The sequence below is a fragment of the Heptranchias perlo genome, unplaced genomic scaffold, assembly GCF_035084215.1.
Source record: "Heptranchias perlo isolate sHepPer1 unplaced genomic scaffold, sHepPer1.hap1 HAP1_SCAFFOLD_118, whole genome shotgun sequence".
In the NCBI taxonomy this organism is placed as follows: Eukaryota; Metazoa; Chordata; class Chondrichthyes; order Hexanchiformes; family Hexanchidae; genus Heptranchias; species Heptranchias perlo.
This window is the reverse complement of record NW_027138407.1, coordinates 258,927-276,299: the sequence shown is the minus strand read 5'-3', so window position 1 is coordinate 276,299 and position 17,373 is coordinate 258,927. Positions and strand designations below refer to the sequence as shown.

At 48.2% G+C, this 17,373-nt stretch overlaps 2 protein-coding genes across 3 annotated transcripts in view; one reads left to right on the top strand and one right to left on the bottom strand.

Moving 5' to 3' along the window:
• The window catches only part of ipo4 (importin 4), an 89,705-nt gene that overhangs the window by 55,565 nt on the left and 16,767 nt on the right, over positions 1–17,373 (top strand). For both annotated transcript variants that reach the window (XM_067976974.1, XM_067976973.1), the window contains 3 exons: positions 789–982; positions 3,696–3,749; positions 15,589–15,714. In XM_067976974.1, coding sequence (XP_067833075.1) covers positions 789–982; positions 3,696–3,749; positions 15,589–15,714 — 374 coding nt within the window. The remainder of the gene's footprint in view (positions 1–788; positions 983–3,695; positions 3,750–15,588; positions 15,715–17,373) is intronic.
• On the bottom strand, positions 5,897–13,313 carry LOC137308017 (uncharacterized). Its single transcript, XM_067976975.1, has 2 exons — positions 12,941–13,313; positions 5,897–8,251 (listed from the first exon to the last, which is right to left on the bottom strand). The coding sequence occupies exons 1-2, from the start codon at positions 13,080–13,082 to the stop codon at positions 7,449–7,451; spliced, it is 945 nt and encodes a 314-aa protein (XP_067833076.1). The 5' UTR covers positions 13,083–13,313; the 3' UTR covers positions 5,897–7,448.

Genomic DNA, 17,373 nt, shown 5'->3' with positions numbered 1-17,373 from the left:
ATTATGATTATCAGATGGATTTAATTTGATTTCTTTTAGTTACTTTTATTGCTCAGTTTAGTATATTTTGTCTTTTGTTGGTGTCAGTTTTTAGATTAAATTTTTATTTACTTACTTAAAACTGCTAGTTGGGTTTTTGCCCTTGTGTCTTATTTACTCATTCAGTTTTTATTAAATATAGTAGCCCCTTAATCTACTATATAGTTAAGTATTAAATTGTGACTACTTAATTGAAGACTTCGCTTTTGTTCCTCGGTTAATTCTCTCTGAGCCTCCGTCCCCTCAGCACCAAATTCCCACTCTCACTGGACTCCCGTTTTGGAAGCCCTTCCTCTGTTCCACATCGACGTGGGCTGGGAAGAGATCGGCCAGTTTCCGCCTTGTACACAGACGGCGTGTCGTGTGTCAAAGGAACTCTGAATCCGACGGCGGAGGAGAGTTATCTTTCCGAGTGAAGTCGAACACTCTGTCACTAGAGGGACCAGACTAAACCGGGCTCGAACTGCTCCTTCAAGGGACTGCACCTGGCGAACAGGCTGTGAAGCTTTGCTTGCTCAGGTGTCCCGTTCACCCTCCCCTGCCTGCTCTGATCCCAGGGCGCACGGGAGGAGGGAACGTACTTGAGGTCTAAGCAGCACTGTTTTCTCTTTTCCCCCCCCCCCCCCCCCCCCCCCCCCCCCCACCATCCCTCAGCCAATTACTGGGTTCTGCAGGGACAAGCGATCGTCTAGCCCCCCACCCCCCACTGGGGATCCAATGCATACATCTCACCTCTTTATTCACTTCAGGTTTCCAAAAGTTGTTATCCATGGTGTTCCCAAACTATCTGAAAACCATTCACGAGGAGAAGGACCGCCTGGTGGTCATGACGATTCTGGAGTCTATGAACAACGTGCTGAAGAACTGCAAAGGGGACGCGCTGAAGGAGCCGGGCCGCCTGGACGAGATCTGCAAAGCCATTCGGGACGTGCTGCAGAAAAAGGTAACGGCCAAAGCTCATACCGAGACCTGGCTTCTTCAATAGAAGCTCGGCAGCAACAATCTAGTGATGTCCTTAGTTGACTAGTTGGGAGGCTAAGGCTGGAGTTCGAGCCCTCCTTCTACCTGGGCAGTTGTATAAAGCTCTGGTTTTACCCCATTTGGAGTACTGTGTTCAGTTCTGGGCACTGCACCTTAGGAAGGATACATTGGAGGGGGTACAGCGCAGATTCACTGGAATAATACCGGGGATAATGGGGTTAAGTTATGAGGGCAGGTTGCATAAACTAGGCTTGTACTCCGTTGACTGTAGGAGATTGAGGGGTGATCTGATTGAGGTGTTTAAGATGATTAAAGGATTCGATAAGATAGATAGAGATAAAGGATTTCCTCTAGCGGGGGAGTCCAGAACAAAGGGGGCATAACCTTAATATTAGAGCTAGTCTGTTCAGGGGTGATGCCAGGAAGCACTTCTTCACACAAAGGGTAATGGAAATCTGGAACTAACTCCCCCAAAAAGCTGATGAGGCTGGGGGTCAATTGAAGAATTCAAAACTGAGATTGATAGATTTTTGTTGGGTAAGGGTATTAACGGTTACGGAACCAAGGCAGGTAAATGGAGTTAAGATACAGATCAGCCATGATCTAATTGAATGGTGGAACAGGCTCGAGGGGCTGAATGGCCTGCTCTTGTTCCTGTGTCTGGACTCACTCTTGAAGAATGTGCATCTGGGCCAAGTACTGAGGGGTCGATGGTCGCTGTGTAACTGCACTCCAGCAGGTGTTCGTGGCTTCAGGGGGAGGTGATAAAATTGGATAAAATAAAACATTTTTTAAATAAGCTTCGCATTTGCAGATTGCGACAAGCCCCAATTAGTTAGCTAAAGGGGTGAGGGGCAGGGAGATAATGTATCGCTGTTGGTAATGTGATCAGCTGCTGTTCTCATAGTCTGCTGTATGTTTCGCCAAGACCACCCGTCTCTGCCCCTGCCTCAGCTTATCTGATGCTGAAACCCTCATCCATGCCTTTGTTACCTCTAGACTGGACTATTCCAATGCTCTCCTGGCTGGCCTCCCATCTTCCATCCTCCGTAAACTTGAGCTCATCCAAAACTCTGCTGCCCGTATCCTAACTCGCACCAAGTCCCGTTCACCCATCACCCCATGCTGACTGACCTACATTGGCACCCAGTCCGGGAACGCTTCCATTTTAAAATTCTCCCCCTCGTGTTCAAATCCTTCCGTGGCCTCGCCCCCTCCCTCACTCTGTAACCTCCTCGAGCCCTACAACCCTCCGAGATCTCTACGTTCCTCCAATTCTGGCCACTTGCCTAACCCCACTTCCTTCGCCCCACCATTGGCGGCCGTGCCTTCAGCTGTCCAGGCTCTGAGATCTGGAATTCCCTCCTTAAACCCCTCCAACACTTCTCCTTTAAGACAATCCTTAAAACCTACCTCTTTGACCAAGCTTTTGGTCACCTGTCCTAATATCTCCTTATACAGCTCGGTATCAATTTTTTGTTTGACTTACGCTCCTGTGAAGTATCTTGGGACGTTATACTGCATTAAAAGGCACCGTATAAATGCAAGTTGGTGTTGTTGAACTTCCAGTTAGGAGTAACGGAAGTCTGGTTTGCTTATCCTTTGTTATACTTGCTGTTTGGCTTTATTCTCGAGGGATTCCTTTCTCTCTAAGGCATCTCAGTGGTGCCGCACAGCTGTGTTCCAATGGGGGTGGTCATTGGCCTAGCGAGAGGAATCGTACTCACCATCAATCCCTCCGGGCACTGCTGCAAGTGGGTTCCTCACCTGGTGACTCGGGCAAAGATTTGGTGAAACCTGTCAGTGCCGACACTGGCAATCAGTGCTCGTCGACAGCTGCATCCCCCACCTTCCCCAGGTCACACTGCTGGAACAAGTGTTCTCTCCTCCAGCTCAATAGCACACTTCACTGCACTCCTATCCTCTGGGATCAGAGAATTGGAGGAAAAGGCTGCTTCTTACTTGGCATTTGTATTTGGGAAGAAACTTACTCTTGAGAACTCGAAAGACTTATTCCACCAAATACATCCCTCAAGTATTCGGATAAACAGCGAGTTCTGCACCTCTACTTTTCCTTTATTGAGGGGCAGCACCCTGAGTTCTCTTAACATGCACTAGTTGAGTCCAAAACTCTGCTGCTCCATATCTTAACTTGCACCAAGTCCTGGTCACCCATCACCCCTGTGCGCGCTGACTTACATTGGCTCCCGATCTGGCAAAGCCTCGATTTTAAATTCTCACCCTTAGGTTCAAATCCCTCCACGGCCGGTCAGTGGCTGGAGTATGACCCTCCCTGTCTCTGTAACCTTCACAACCCGCAGATAATCTGTGTCCTCTATTTCTGGCCTCTTGTGCATCCCTGATTTCCTTTGCACCTCCATTGCCAGCTGTGCTTTCAGCTGCCAAGGCCCTAAGCCCTGGAATTCCCTCCCGAAACTTCTCCGCCTCTCGACCTCTCTCTTCTCTTTTAAGACGCTCCTTAAAACCTACCTTTTTGACCAAGCTTTTAGTCACCTGTCCTAATATCTCCTTATGTGGCTTGGTGTCAAATTTTGTCTGATTTACGTTCCTGTGAAGCGCCTTGGGGATGTTTTACTATGTTACAGGCGCTATATAAATGCAAGTTGGTGGTGGTGTTGCTGCTCGGTGCTCACTGTGCATTTTATGTCTTGCAGACAACCTGCCAGGATCCGGAAAATGAAGAGACAGAGTCGGATGAAGAGCAGGAGGTAGGTGGAGATGAGTTTTCATTTGTGCCAAGGTTATTGGCAGTCGTTTAATTTTCTAAATGTTAACATTCATTTAATTGGAAAATTGAAGGCACTTTGCGGAAAAAAAAACTTTTCTTTTCTCTTTCTGTTTTAAATTCCATTCGTTTTACTTAAAATGTGCCATTCCCAAATGCAGTGACATGCATTTGGGAATGGCACATTTTAAGTAAAATGTAGATGCACGTTTGTCTAAAAATAAATCACTTTGTGTTGTACCAATTCAACAGCATTTACTTGCTGTTATATCCGGTGCTTTTCGGGAGAAAACCCAGGATCCTATTTGCCTCTTGTACTGTTGAAATTTTAACTGCTTACTCAACTCCTGGATGCAAGTGTCATTCCTGACTCTTCCCTGCACTGCTTCCAATGCTCGAATGTCTCCCTTGTGTCCTGATGACCAGAACTGGACAGTTAGTACTCTAGGTGCAGTTTAATCAGAGCCCTGGACAGTTTGATCACTGCTTCCTCTGACTTGTACTCTACTGTTCTAGCTAGGTAGTCCAGCTTTCTATTGGCTTTTCTGATTGCTGCTCTGCATTGGTTGGGGCATGTTGAGTGTAGAATGCATGACACCCGGGTCTCTTTAGTTAACCAAAGATATTAAGGGATATGCAGCTAAGGCAGGTATTTTAAGGTGATTGGCAAAAGAACTAAAGTGACATGAGGAAAAGTTTTTTTGACACAGCGAGTGGTTAGAATCTGGAATGCACTGCTCGAGGGGGTGGTGGAGGCAGATTCAATCATGGCTTTCAAAAGGGAACTGGATAAATACTTGAAAGGAAAAAAATTGCAGGGCTACGGGGAAAGGGTGGGGGAGTGGAACTAGCTGGATTGCTCTTGCCCAGACCCGGCGCGGACTCGATGGGCCGAATGGCCTCCTTCCGCGCTGTAACCTTTCTATGATTCTACGATATGGAGTTAGGTCACAGATTAGCTGTGATCTCACTGAATGCCGGCACAGGCTCGAGGGCCTAAATGGTCTACTCCTGTTCCTATGTCTCTGTTTCATCCCTGGCAAGTTCAGCACCAATCGTGGATTATGTGTCATTCGTTTTTTTTCTTAATTCCATCTGCCCATTCTTCAGCCAACTTAAATGTTTTATCGAACCATTTGGCTGAATCAAAGTCATTTATGTAAATTAGAAACCGTAGTGGTCCCAATTCTGAGCCAAGGACGCACCACTCCACACTCCCCCATCCCGATATAACGATAGACCGTTATACAGAGGTTCATTCAGGGCCTTCTCTCCAATGGAATGATTTGAAGTCCGGTTATTACATTTGGGGCTTTTTAGGAACATAGGAACAGGAGGAGGCCATTCAGCCACCTCGAGCCTGTGCTGCCATTCAATTAGATCATGGTCGATCTGTATGTTAACTCCACCTATCCGCCTTGGTTCCGAAACCCTCGATCCCCTTACCTAACAAAAATCTATCAATCTCAGTACTGAAATTTTCAATTGACCCCCAGCCTCAACTGCTTTTTGGGGGAGAGAGTTCCAGATTTCCACTACCCTTTGTGTGAAGAAATGCTTCCTGACATCACCCCTGAACGGCCTGGCTCTAATTTTAAGGTTATGCCCCCACCTTGTTCTGGACTTCCCCCACCAGAGGAAATAGTTTCTCTCTATCTTAATCATCTTAATTAGATCGCCCCTTAACCTTCTATACTCGAGGGAATACAAGCTTGGTCTATGTAACCTATCCTCACAATTTAACCCTCTCAGCCCCGGTATCATTTTCCCCAACAGATTTGTCGTGGCTAGGACTAATAGACCTTTTTGAGAAAGAGACCAGGTCTCCTATAACCTGGAACCTGTGTCTACCCATACTCTGTGTGAGAGAGCATGTGCAGGATTCACAATGAATTACTTGAAGTGCAGTCACTGTTACGTAAGCAAGCCCGGCACCCATTTTGCACACGGACTGTTCCCACAAACAGTAATGAGATGAATGAGCAGTTAATCTGTGTTGAGTGTTATTGGTTGGCCAGGACACCAGGAGAACTCCCTCGAATTATAGTATAACAATCAACGGAGAATACTTGGACAGCCTAACACACTCTCTTGTGGCAAAAGATGGAAAATAATACACTGTATAGGCCTAAAACTACTGTCAGATTTATTTATAGATTGAACAGTACATATAAGTAACAAGGCCACAGCAAGGTGCTGAAATACCACATTACTTAGAGGGGAGATTGGGAGAAGCTTTTTTTACGCAGCGAGTTGTTATGACCTGAAAGGGTGGTGGAAGCAGATTCAACAAGAACTTTCAAAAGAGAATTGGATGTGCACTTGTTAAGGAAAAATTTGCAGAGCTATGGGGGAATGAACAGCGGGGGAGGAATGGAACTAATTGGATAGCCCTTTCAAAGAGCCGGCACAGACGCGATGGGCCGAATGGCCGCCTTCCGTGCTGTAAGATTCTATACTTGAATAAATAACAAAGTGGAATCAGTCCACAAGGTTTCTCGGAACCTGTTTCACACAGAATTTGATGAGCAGCAGAATGTTTGGGTGAAGCATCTCTGGTTTGTCTCTTGCTGGACCCTGAAGAAGAAACGTTGCATGTGGACAACATGTATTCCAGTGGCCCCACAGAGTTTCGGAGCTCTTGCCAGCACTAAAGCCTCGCACCCAGTGCCGCGATTCATGCCTTGAAACGTCCTTCCCGTTAGAGCAATGTGGACGCTTCCTCCGTAATCTCTCACGATGGCTCCATATTTGAGTCGTCTTTCTCATTGTCTGTCAATCCACGTGTGTTAAATTTCGAATACACTGGCCCAGCCATGAAGAAGGCTTCTGAGCAAAAACCTTGAAGCAATAAGGAGAACCCACGTAGGCCAGAGCGTTCCCCACTGGAACCCAGACCAGGTCCGATTGCATACAGACAGTTGTGTATTGCTCGCCACTGCCCGTTTTAAATCTGCTTTGCTCATCATTATTTAGCATATGCAGACGCGCCACACAGTTCCAGCCATCTTAGAGCGACATCTTCACCGGCGTGCGAAGTGCCTGGGTCACCAGACAGTTTAGTTAGTGAGCCTAGGCCCTAAGCTCTGGAATTCCCTCTCGAAACCTCTCCGCCTCTCTCTCCTCCTTGAAGACGCTCCTGAAAACCTACCTCTTTGAGCAAGCTTTTGGTCACCTGTCCTAATGTTTCCTTATGTGACTCGGTGTCAAATTTTGTTTAATAATGTTCCTGTGAAGCACCTTGGGGACATTTTACTACATTAAAGGCGCCATAAGTTGATGACGATGATGGTTTGTATCAGTCCACAGTGTCATTTATCATCGTCACAATGTCCCCGTAGGTGAAGATTTGAGGCACACCGACCCTGTCCTGTCCCGTCTGGTTGAGAAGTGCCCAACTAAGGCGTGGCTAGGTGAATCCTGATTGACGTTCTGTAGGGTCGGAGGTGACACGGTGACTTATAGGAGCATCTGCTGTCCGTTCTTTACACCAGCAGGTTGGTAGGGAAAAACTGAAGGAATCAGGAAAGGTTGATCGTAGGGAGTATCTCGAAGACAGATGGGTCTTTTTTTCTCGTTGCTCCAATTATTTGGCGTCGCATAAAATAAAACCAGAAATCTCCTCTTTTGTCACTATCTTGGTAAAGTCAGTGTTCTCCAACAGTTTGAGAGGTCCTTTCTTTTACTGATGTTCTGTAGAAAGTAGATCAGCCCGTTTAGGGCTGGCTGTGTGGGTTCCATGTTCAATGTCGTGTTGGGGGTATTTAGAAAGTCGTACAAAGAACCCATGGCAAAGCTGTTCAAAAGCACCAATTAAAGGAGAAGTCAGCCCGAGGTACGGGAGACCAGGGTAGAGCATTAACATGGCAACTAGCCCAGTGAGAAGGTAGCCTGGCTGTGTTGCTGGAGTCTGAGGTGAGGGTGTTGTCTGTATGTCGCAGCCCTTCAGAGGAGCATCTGGTGCTGCTTCTGAAAGTGGCGGTGCTGAAGACACAAGCTGTGTTGTTATGGAAGCCCGGCGGTGTGCCTTATAGCTGTCCGTGCGTTTGCCTCTATAGAAGACGTAGCTCGCTGTGATCAGTAGCTCGGCGATCGCTAGAAAGGGATCCGGCAGGTGGAACCCGCGAAAGCAGTGGAGCTGGTCGGGAGGATGGCCTCCTGAGCACTGCCGCACAAAGTGGACGTCGTCGCGGTAATAGTGGGCTCCGTAAGAGGCGGAGATCGTCCAGCAGAGCAGCGTGTAGACCCCATTCACCAGCGGCAGCAGGTGGGCCGCAGGAGCCGTACGGGAAAAGGCACCGCAATTGTCCGGGGCCCGCGTCCGCTGGAGTCTGGCGGCGAAGTGGGTCTCCGCGGCGATGAGCCCTGGGATCAGGAAGGTGACGGCGTTGTAAGTCTCGTTGACGAACGCGATGAATCGCAGCGCTGTTACCTCCTGGCCGTTCACCAGCTGCAGGTCTGCAAACCAGCAGATGAAGAGGTAACCTGGAGTGGAGGCACAAAAAAAAACCCCCATAGATGTTAGATGATTATCATGGCGATGGCGAGGAAACTGTGTCACCTTTACCCTCCATGCCGTTTGCTGTTGCCACTTGTGCATTTTCTACTTTAAACCCCCTTTATGCCAGTTATCGATTCACGTGCTCTTGCAATCCATCTCTTGCAGTCTGTATCGCAGTTTAAAACGCGCTCGATTACAGTTGTGGTTTCTTTCGTAGAAAGGAACACAGGAAAAGGAGTGGGTCCGCTCAGCCCCTCGAGCCTGTTCTGCCATTTAGTTAGATCACAGCTGATCTGTATCTTAACTCCATCTACCCACCTCGGTTCCGTAAACCCTTAATACCCTTGCCTAACAAGCTAAAGTGTATATCACCGCTGCGCAGTGTGACAGGTGTAATTCCGGAGGTTTCGTACAATTTTCACCACCTTGTACAAAAGGTCACGGACAAGTACACCAAAATAGAAACACGAAATGCTGGATGTGCACAGAAGGTCTGTCAGATCGCCACTGTCATCTTTTTCATGTAGATGTGATTTGACCTGCTGTGCAATTCCAACAGGTGTTCTAATTTCTCCATTCTCAGCATCAATGGTCTTTCTATTAATCGAGCACTGCTCGATCAAATGCAGCACAGCTCAGCCATATCTTTCCGCCCATTCCATGATTTCTTACCTTTGCCATTAACCACCGATTTGGGACCTTCTCAAATCTTTTCTGAAAACCCAAGCATATTATGCCAGTAACGTCTTTGGGGAAAAAAAAACTTAATTGGGTTAATTGAGCAACTTTTGCCGCAACGGTTCAGTTTACCAGATAAAAAGGCAAACTTCTTGGAGGGCGCGCAGCGCAGATTCACCAGAATGATACCCGGGCTAAAGGGTTAAATTACCAGGACAGGTTGCATCGACTCGGCTTGTATTCCCTCGAGTATAGAAGATTAAGGGGTGATCTAATCGAGGTGTTTAAAATCATTAAAGGATTTGATAGGGTCGATAGAGAGAAACTATTTCCTCTAGTGGAGGTAGAACCTTAAGATTAGAGCCAGGCCGTTCAGGGGTGATGTCAGGAAGCACTTCTTCACACAAAGGGGAGTGGAAATCTGGAACTCTCTCCCCCAAAAAACTGTTGAGGCTGGGGGTCAATTAAAAATGTCAAAACTGAGACTGGTAGATTTTTGTTGGGTAAGGGTATTAAGGGTTACAGAACCAAGGCGGATAGATGGAGTTAAGATATAGATCAGCCATGATCTAATTGAATGGCGGAACAGCTTCGAGGGGCTGAATGGCCTCCTCCTGTTCCTATGTGACCTCACTTGTGATCGGCAAATATTCCTGCCTCATCCCTCCATTGCCTTGGAAAAAGTAGGACAAAGGCTTTTTTTTTGTTGCCAGGGCTACACGTGCTGCAGTTAAGGTTCAGTCGGCCCCCGAAGCACAAAGGATAATTCTACGTCCGCAGCTGCTCCGACCGTGAGCGTGAGTCAAAGACGGGGCTACAGTATTGTCTCGATTCTCCGATCCACACTCCCTGTGGATGCACCGCTCCCGTCGGGAACGCAGAATTACCCCTACAATGCCCGGGCAGCCGCAAGTTCTCTGCAGCTTCCACTGGCCTGAGGGCTGCATTAAGCTGACTGTCACTGATTTCCTTGCACCTTGGAGAGCAGTTTATTGTGAAACTTCTGTGGAGCCACTCTGCAGTAATCAGTGATTTCCTTATTTTCGGATGTGTTCCCCGACAGAAACCTGTGTATTTTGGAAGCTTCAAAAGGCAAGCTTGTAGGGTTTAATATTTTCCTCCTTCTGTCTGTATATGCCTCCTCGCTGACATCTTCTGCTTGTTATAGAATCTTACAGCACAGGAGGAGGCCATTGGCCCATTGTGCCTGTTGGGCTCTTTGAAAGAGCTATCCAATTAGTCCCACTCCCCCTGCTCTTTTCCCGTAGCCCTGTGAATTATTCCTTTTCAAGTATTTATCCAATTCCCCTTTTGAAAGTTATTATTGAATCTGCTTCCACCCCCCCCCCCCTTTCAGGCAGCGCATTCCAGATCGTCACAACTGGCTATGTTTTAAAAAAAACGACTTCTCATCTCCCCCCTGAATTCTTCGCCAATTACTTTAAATCTGTGTCCTCTGGTTACCGACCCTCCTGCCAGTGGAAACAGTTTCTCCTTATTTACTCTCTCAAAACCCTTCGTGATTTTGAACACCTCGATCAAATCTCCCCTTAACCTTCTCTGCTCGAAGGAGAACAACCCCAGTTTCTCCAGTCTCTCCATGTAACTGAATCCCCTCATCCCTGGTACCATTCTAGTAAATCTCCTCTGCACCCTCTCCAAGGCCTTGATATCCTTCCTAAAGTGTGGTGCCCAGAATTGGACACAATACTCCAGCTGGGGCCTAACCAGTGATTTATAACAGTTTACCATAAGCCCCCCCTCGCTGGCACCTTCTGCTTGTATAATCTTGGCTCTGTATACGTGCTTGACAATGGCTGAATGCTTGCTATAATTCAAGTGCGTGGACGTTCCTGCTGCGTGTTTGGGAGAGGCATTTCGATTTGAGGGAATAAAAGACAGAATGACTTGCATTTATACAGCACCTATCCCAACCTCCGGACCTCCCAAAGCCCTTTACAGCCAATGAAATACTTCTGAAGCGTAGTCACTGTTGCAATGTAGGAAATGCGGCAGACAATTTGCGCACAGCAAGGTCCCACAAACAGCAATGAGATCATCTGTTTTTTAGTGATGTTGGTTGAGGGATAAATATTGGCCCCAGGACACCGGGGAGAACTCCCCCGATCTTCTTCTAATAGTGGCCATGGGATCTTTTATATTCGGCCTGAGGGGGCAGGCGGGACCTCGGATTAACGTCTCATCCGAAAGGCGGCACCTCCGACAGTGCAGCGCTCACTCAGTACTGGCACTGGGAGTGTCGGTCTGGATTATGGGACTCGGGTTTCTGGAGTGGGGACTTGAACCCACAATCTTCTGACTCAGAGGCGAGAGATTGCGAGCCACTGCGTCACGGCTGACACTTGATGAGGAGTTTGCTTATCTGCACGCTGATGTGTGCTGTATGTATATACTACATATATGTCATGTCTTTGTTTTCCCCCTCAATCTCGCAAATGTCCCCTCTTTCTCCATCTCCTGCTTTCTCTCTCTCTGGGGTAGATCTTTGTATGGAGCGCCTGGGTGTAAAGCGTACCTTGAGCGGAGCACTGAGTGGAAGGACGGGTGTACCCCTGTGATGGAGCCCGCCTGATTTTCTGTCCATTGATGTAAACGGAAGGAAAATCCGGGGGAATCGTTATGGGCGTGTTCCCACCCGCCCAGCCTTTCTCTTTGTCTCCTGCACTCTCACTTCTGCTTTCTCTCCTCTCTCTCTCTCTCTCTCTCTCTCATAACCCTGTACACTACCGGCTTTCCTCATTTTCTTACCATGACCTATACAGCGATGAGCATTCCTGTAGTGTACAGACACTTGTAGATGCAGCAGTACTGATAACCACACTACTGTTCTGACACAAACTGATGAAGTAACGCCTATTTTTATGCACCTTTTTCCCTTCCTGTTTCTCTATTTTGTACGCCGGGCAAAGCACCTGATCTGTATACCCGAGAAGATAGCAACCTCTCGTACTCGTTCAGGGATCTGTGCACCTTGAACTTGGACATGGTACTAATCAGGGGTGCTGAGTAGAGCCACAAAGGGAAGTGTTATCCCTGGCCTGTGGTCACGTGGTCTAGATAGTTGCCTGCCCTTCTGATGCGAAACGTAGAAGATAGATACTCTCATAAGAACCCTCAGGCACTCCAGCTCATCCCTGGGTACCATGGTTTAAGCAGAGTCTGATGTTTTTACTTTAATGTGCAGGGCTGTCTTACAAACTACCAGCCCGCCAGGCTCAAATTCCATTAGCTAATCCTGACCAGCCTAGGCATAGTAAATTGATTTCTACCGTCTAAATACCAAACTCTTCACTTTACTGCCATAGTGTTCAAGTTGTGGGGTTACTAACTATCGCACAAACTAAAGTCCCACCGCAGAGACTTGAGCACAAAATCTAGGCTGACGCTCCAGCACAGTGCTGAGGGAATGCGGCACTGTCGGAGGTGCCGTCTACCCGCTCAGGTGGACGTAAAAGATCCCATGCCACTATTTTTGAAGAGGAGCAGGCGAGTTCTCCCCAGTGTCCTGTACAATATTTATCCCTCAACCAACATCGCTAAACCAGAATATCTGGTGATTATCACATTGCTGTCTGTGGCATCTTGCTGTGCACAAATTGGCTGCCGCGTTTCCTACATTACACAGTGACTATACTTCAAAAAACACTTCATTGGATGTGAAGTGCTTTGGGATGTCTTGAGGTCGTCTTTCTTTTATTCAGTCACGATGAGAGTCAGATAAGAAAGACAGACTTGCATTTATTTAGCACCTTTCATGAGCTCAGGATGCCCCAAAGTGTTTTGCAGCCAACAAAGTACTTTTTGTACCATCAAATCTCCCCTTAACCTTCTCTGCTCCAAGGAGAACACAGTCCCAGCTTCTCTAGTCTCTCCACATAACTGTAGTACGCTGGATTTTGCCTGTCTCCGGCCCAGAGCCCAGATACACAAAGGACACCCAAGAGGATGAGAGAGAAGTTAGTTTGATGCCATACCTGTGACACAGACGTCTGTAAACAGGAGGAGGACAATGGTCTGTCCGCTGACAGACTGTGTAAACACGGACTCTTTTGAGCAAGCGAGATTGGTCGCAATCCTTAGTACTCCAAGGCACAGTGTCCTCTCTACCAGCCCCATACTGCGGATTTGTGGACTTCAAAAATAAATAACTTGTAGGCGAGAAATACCTTCACTTTTCTAAACCACAAAAAACAAACGCCGCTCCATGTAAACGAGAAACTGGGAAGCAGGCTCTCGAGCCAGGTTGTCCGAGTGAGCTGCTTTCTTTCTACCCTCCTCGTCAGTATTTGAAGGGTTTAGGACGGTGCTGTTACTCTGGGAGAGCCGGTGCTCGTAGCCAGTCTGCAGTTGGCTGGCGCGGAGGAACATTGGTTGTTTTTGCATAGTTTATGTTGCGTTTCAACAGGCTGACAGGTATTTTAGATTTGCTTAAGAGCAGGTTTAACCTGTCGCAGCACGAGTTCTACACAAACACAAAAGGATCTGCCTGTGGTGTAGTGGGGGAAGGGAGACCGGAGAATGTCAGCTCCCTGTCCCAACAAGTTATCTTTCACATTTCGGATCTTTGGAATTAGGAGTACGAGGGTAATGATGGTGGCCGTGGTCCGGCTTTGCCTTTCAGGGCAGACCCGTTAATGACGCAACTTTGTTTTCTCCTCAACAAACCGTCTCCTTAAACCATTCTCCCTGCCCCTTCCACCCTCACCTCCAACAAATGTGAGGTGCTCATGAGAACATCCGTTCAGTTGCCTCTGCCGTACCCCTCCCTTCCTCTTGCCCACCAAGCCAAGGTGCCCCCCCCCCCCCCCCAGCCCAAGTTCTAAACTCATCTGACCACCCAACTTCCCTTCCTGGCCCCCAAGTTAGCTAGTGTTGTAAATGATTCCATCTCCTCAGGTACTGTCCCGCTCCCCTTCAAATCTGCCGTCATCACCCCCTCCTCAAATAGCCCTTCCTTGGCCCCTCTGTCCTTGTAAACTACCACCCCCATCTCCTACCTCCCTTTCCTCGCCAAAGTCTTTGAATGTGTTGTCGCCTCTCAAATCAGGGCCCATCTTTCTCACAACACCATGTTTGAACCCCTCCGATCATGTTTCCGCCTCTGCCACTGTACTAAAAGTCACAAATTATATCCTCTGTGACTGTGCCCATGGTGCATTATCCCTCCTCATCCTTCTCGACCTGTCTGCAGCCTTTGACATGGTTGACCACACCATCCTCCAACGCCTCTCCTCCGTTGTCCAGCTGAGTGGGACTGCGCTCACCTGGTTGCACTCTTACCTATCCAGTCATAGCCAGAGAATCTCCTCCAATGGCATTTCTTCCCCCCCACCCCAAGCACCGTTACCTCTGGATCCCCCAAGGATCTATACTTGGCCCCCTCTTATTTCTCATCTACATGCTGCCCCTCGGTGACATCATAGGAAGACACCAAGTCAGGTTCCATATGTACGCTGACGACACCCGGCTCTAACTCACCACCACCTGTCTCAACCCCTCCACTGCCTCTGTGTTGTCAATTAAACATTGGGAAGACTGAAGCCATTGTCTTCGGCCCTGGTCACAAACTCCATTCCCTAGCCACTGTCTCTGGCTGAACCAGACTGTTCGCAATCTCAGCATCCTATTTGACCCTGAGATGAGCTTCCGACCCCATATCCTCTCCATCACCAAGACCACCTACTTCCACCTCCGTAACATTGCCCATCTCCGCCCCTGCCTCAGCTCACCTGCTGCTGAAACCTTCATCCATGCCTTTGTTACCTCCAGACTGGACTATTCCAATGCTCTCCTGGGCGGCCTCCCATCTTCCACCCTCCGTAAACTTGAGCTCATTCAAAACTCTTTTGCCTGTATCCTAACTCACACCGAGTCCCGTTCACCCATCACCTCGCTGTGCTCGCTAACCTACATTGGGAGGCCTCATCTTCGTGTTCCAATCCCTCCCTATATCTAACCTCCTCAATCTCTGCAATCCTCCAACTCTGGCCTCTTGTCCATCCCCCACTCCCTTTGCCTCACCATTGGCGGCCATGCCCTCAGCTATCAGGCCCAAAGCTCTGGAATTCACTCCTTAAACGTCTCCACTCCTCCATCTCTCTCTTTGACCGAGCTTTTGGTCACCTGTCCTAATATTACCTTCCTTGGCTGGGTGACGATCGATAACAGTGTCAATATTCCAGATCTTCCCCATGCACCAGAAAACAGCTCTGTTGAAATCTGCAACAGGATGTTAAGGTCTTGGAGAGGGTACAGAGGGGATTTATGGATAGCTCTTTCAAAGATCCGGCACAGGCACCAAAATGGGCCGAATGGCCTCCTGTGATTCTTTGATCCTCAGGGGTGCCTGTATAGAGAATGGGTTGTCACTGAAACCAGGAAGCGTCGGTACCAGCTGGGGAAGGCAGCGATGTTGGGTGGCAGTATGGAAATTAGGGAATGCGATTGGGTGCAGAGTGTTAAACGATGCCTTTTGGTGTCGCATTAGGTGTTGGCAATAATATCTGTCTGAGTTCTAGTGTATTAGGAAGTGAGCTATGGAGAGGGGGGTTTCAAACACGATTCTCTGCTTCGATCTGCCGTATGTCTGTCCGTGCCTGACTTGTCTTTTCCTCTCTTGTAGGCGGAGTATGACTCCATGCTGCTGGAGTACGCAGGAGAGGGCATTCCACTTTTGGCAGCTGCTGTTGGAGGGCAGCTCTTTGCCCCGTACTTTGCTGGATTCCTCCCTCTGCTGCTGTGTAAAACGGTACGTGTTGCTTCAGTCTGTAACTGGTGTCGGGTTTCAGATATCTAGCTGCGGCGTGTCGGGACCTCAGTCCACGAACAAAGAACGAGAAAGTTGAAGGTAGGCAACTGAAACATTTCCCAGTAATCCAGTGCTGAAAGAAACCTGTTTCAGGCTGGGGGGGGAGATCACCTCTTACAAAAGGTAGGTACTGCAGAGCATTATCAGGGCCAGGGCGATGTCCTGGACTAGTTTTGATTGCTTAGTTGGGGGGGGAATTTCCCAGATTTTTTTTCCCCCAAACTGGGCCCGGGTTTTTATCTGGTTTTTCGCCTTTCCCAGGAGACCACATGCTTTTGGGTGGGGTGGGGATTGTCTAGAACTAGGGGGCATAGTCTCAAGACAAGGAGTCGGCCATTTAGGACCGAGATGAGGAAAATTGTTTTCACTCAGAGAGGGTTGTGAATCTTTGGAATTCTCTACCCCAGAGGGCTGATGCTCAGCTGTTGAGTATATTCAAGGCTGAGATCGCTTTGGGGAATCAAGGGATATGGGGATCAGGCGGGAAAGTGGAGTTGAGGTCGAAGATCAGCCATGATCCCATTGATTGGTGGAGCAGGCTCGAGGGGCCGAATGGCCCACTCCTGCTCCTATCTCTTATGTTCTTATGTGTGTGTGTGTACCCAATTACACCTTTTTTGTTAGGCTAGGGTATTAAGGGATACGGAACAAAGGTTGGTAGGTGGAGTTAAGATACAGGTCAGGCACGATCTAATTGTATGGCGGAACAGGCTTGAAGAGCTGAATGGCTCCTCCTTTTCCTGTGTTTCTTAATTCCCAACACTTCACCTATACACCAGTGTATTACACAAAATTATAGATGGTATGGGAAGCGCGTAACATAGGTCATCAGTTTATCCAAACCCCATGATTGAGATTAATTACATTGTAATCACTTTCTTTTATTCGTTCATGGGATGTGGGCATCGCTGGCGAGGCCGGCATTTATTGCCCATCCCTAATTGCCCCTTGAGAAGGTGGTGGTGAGCCGCCTTCTTGAACCGCTGCAGTCCGTGTGGTGAAGGTTCTCCCACAGTGCTGTTAGGAAGGGAGTTCCAGGATTTTGACCCAGCGACGATGAAGGAACGGCCGATATATTTCCAAGTCGGGCTGGTGTGTGACTTGGAGGGGAACGTGCAGGTGGTGTTGTTCCCATGTGCCTGCTGCTCTTGTCCTTCTAGGTGGTAGAGGTCGCGGGTTTGGGAGGTGCTATTGAAGAAACCCATGTTATATAAAGCATTGTTCTTTACAATGAAAAGATTTAATTCTGACCTGTTCTATTATCTGTGGAAGTTGGGAGGATATTTGGAAGCCTGTTATGCGAGCTGTCGCCCATTTTGCACAAAACAAGCCCCCCAACCCCCTCCCCCCCCCCCCCCCCCCACTCCTCCCTTCTGAGTTTCATGAAGGAGTTTCCCTGCATTGTGTGTTGTGTAGAAAGATTTCACCCTCTGTTTGATGCCGTGTGCCCCCATCACATGCCCTGCGGGGAAGGACTTTTGTAACCAAGCTCGGCACAAGTTCTGAGCACGGTTCAAATCGAGAGATTTAAAGGGCCAGAAATTGCCGGGAAGTGGGTGCCGTTAGAACAATGCATTAATGGCGCTCGCCATTATTAAT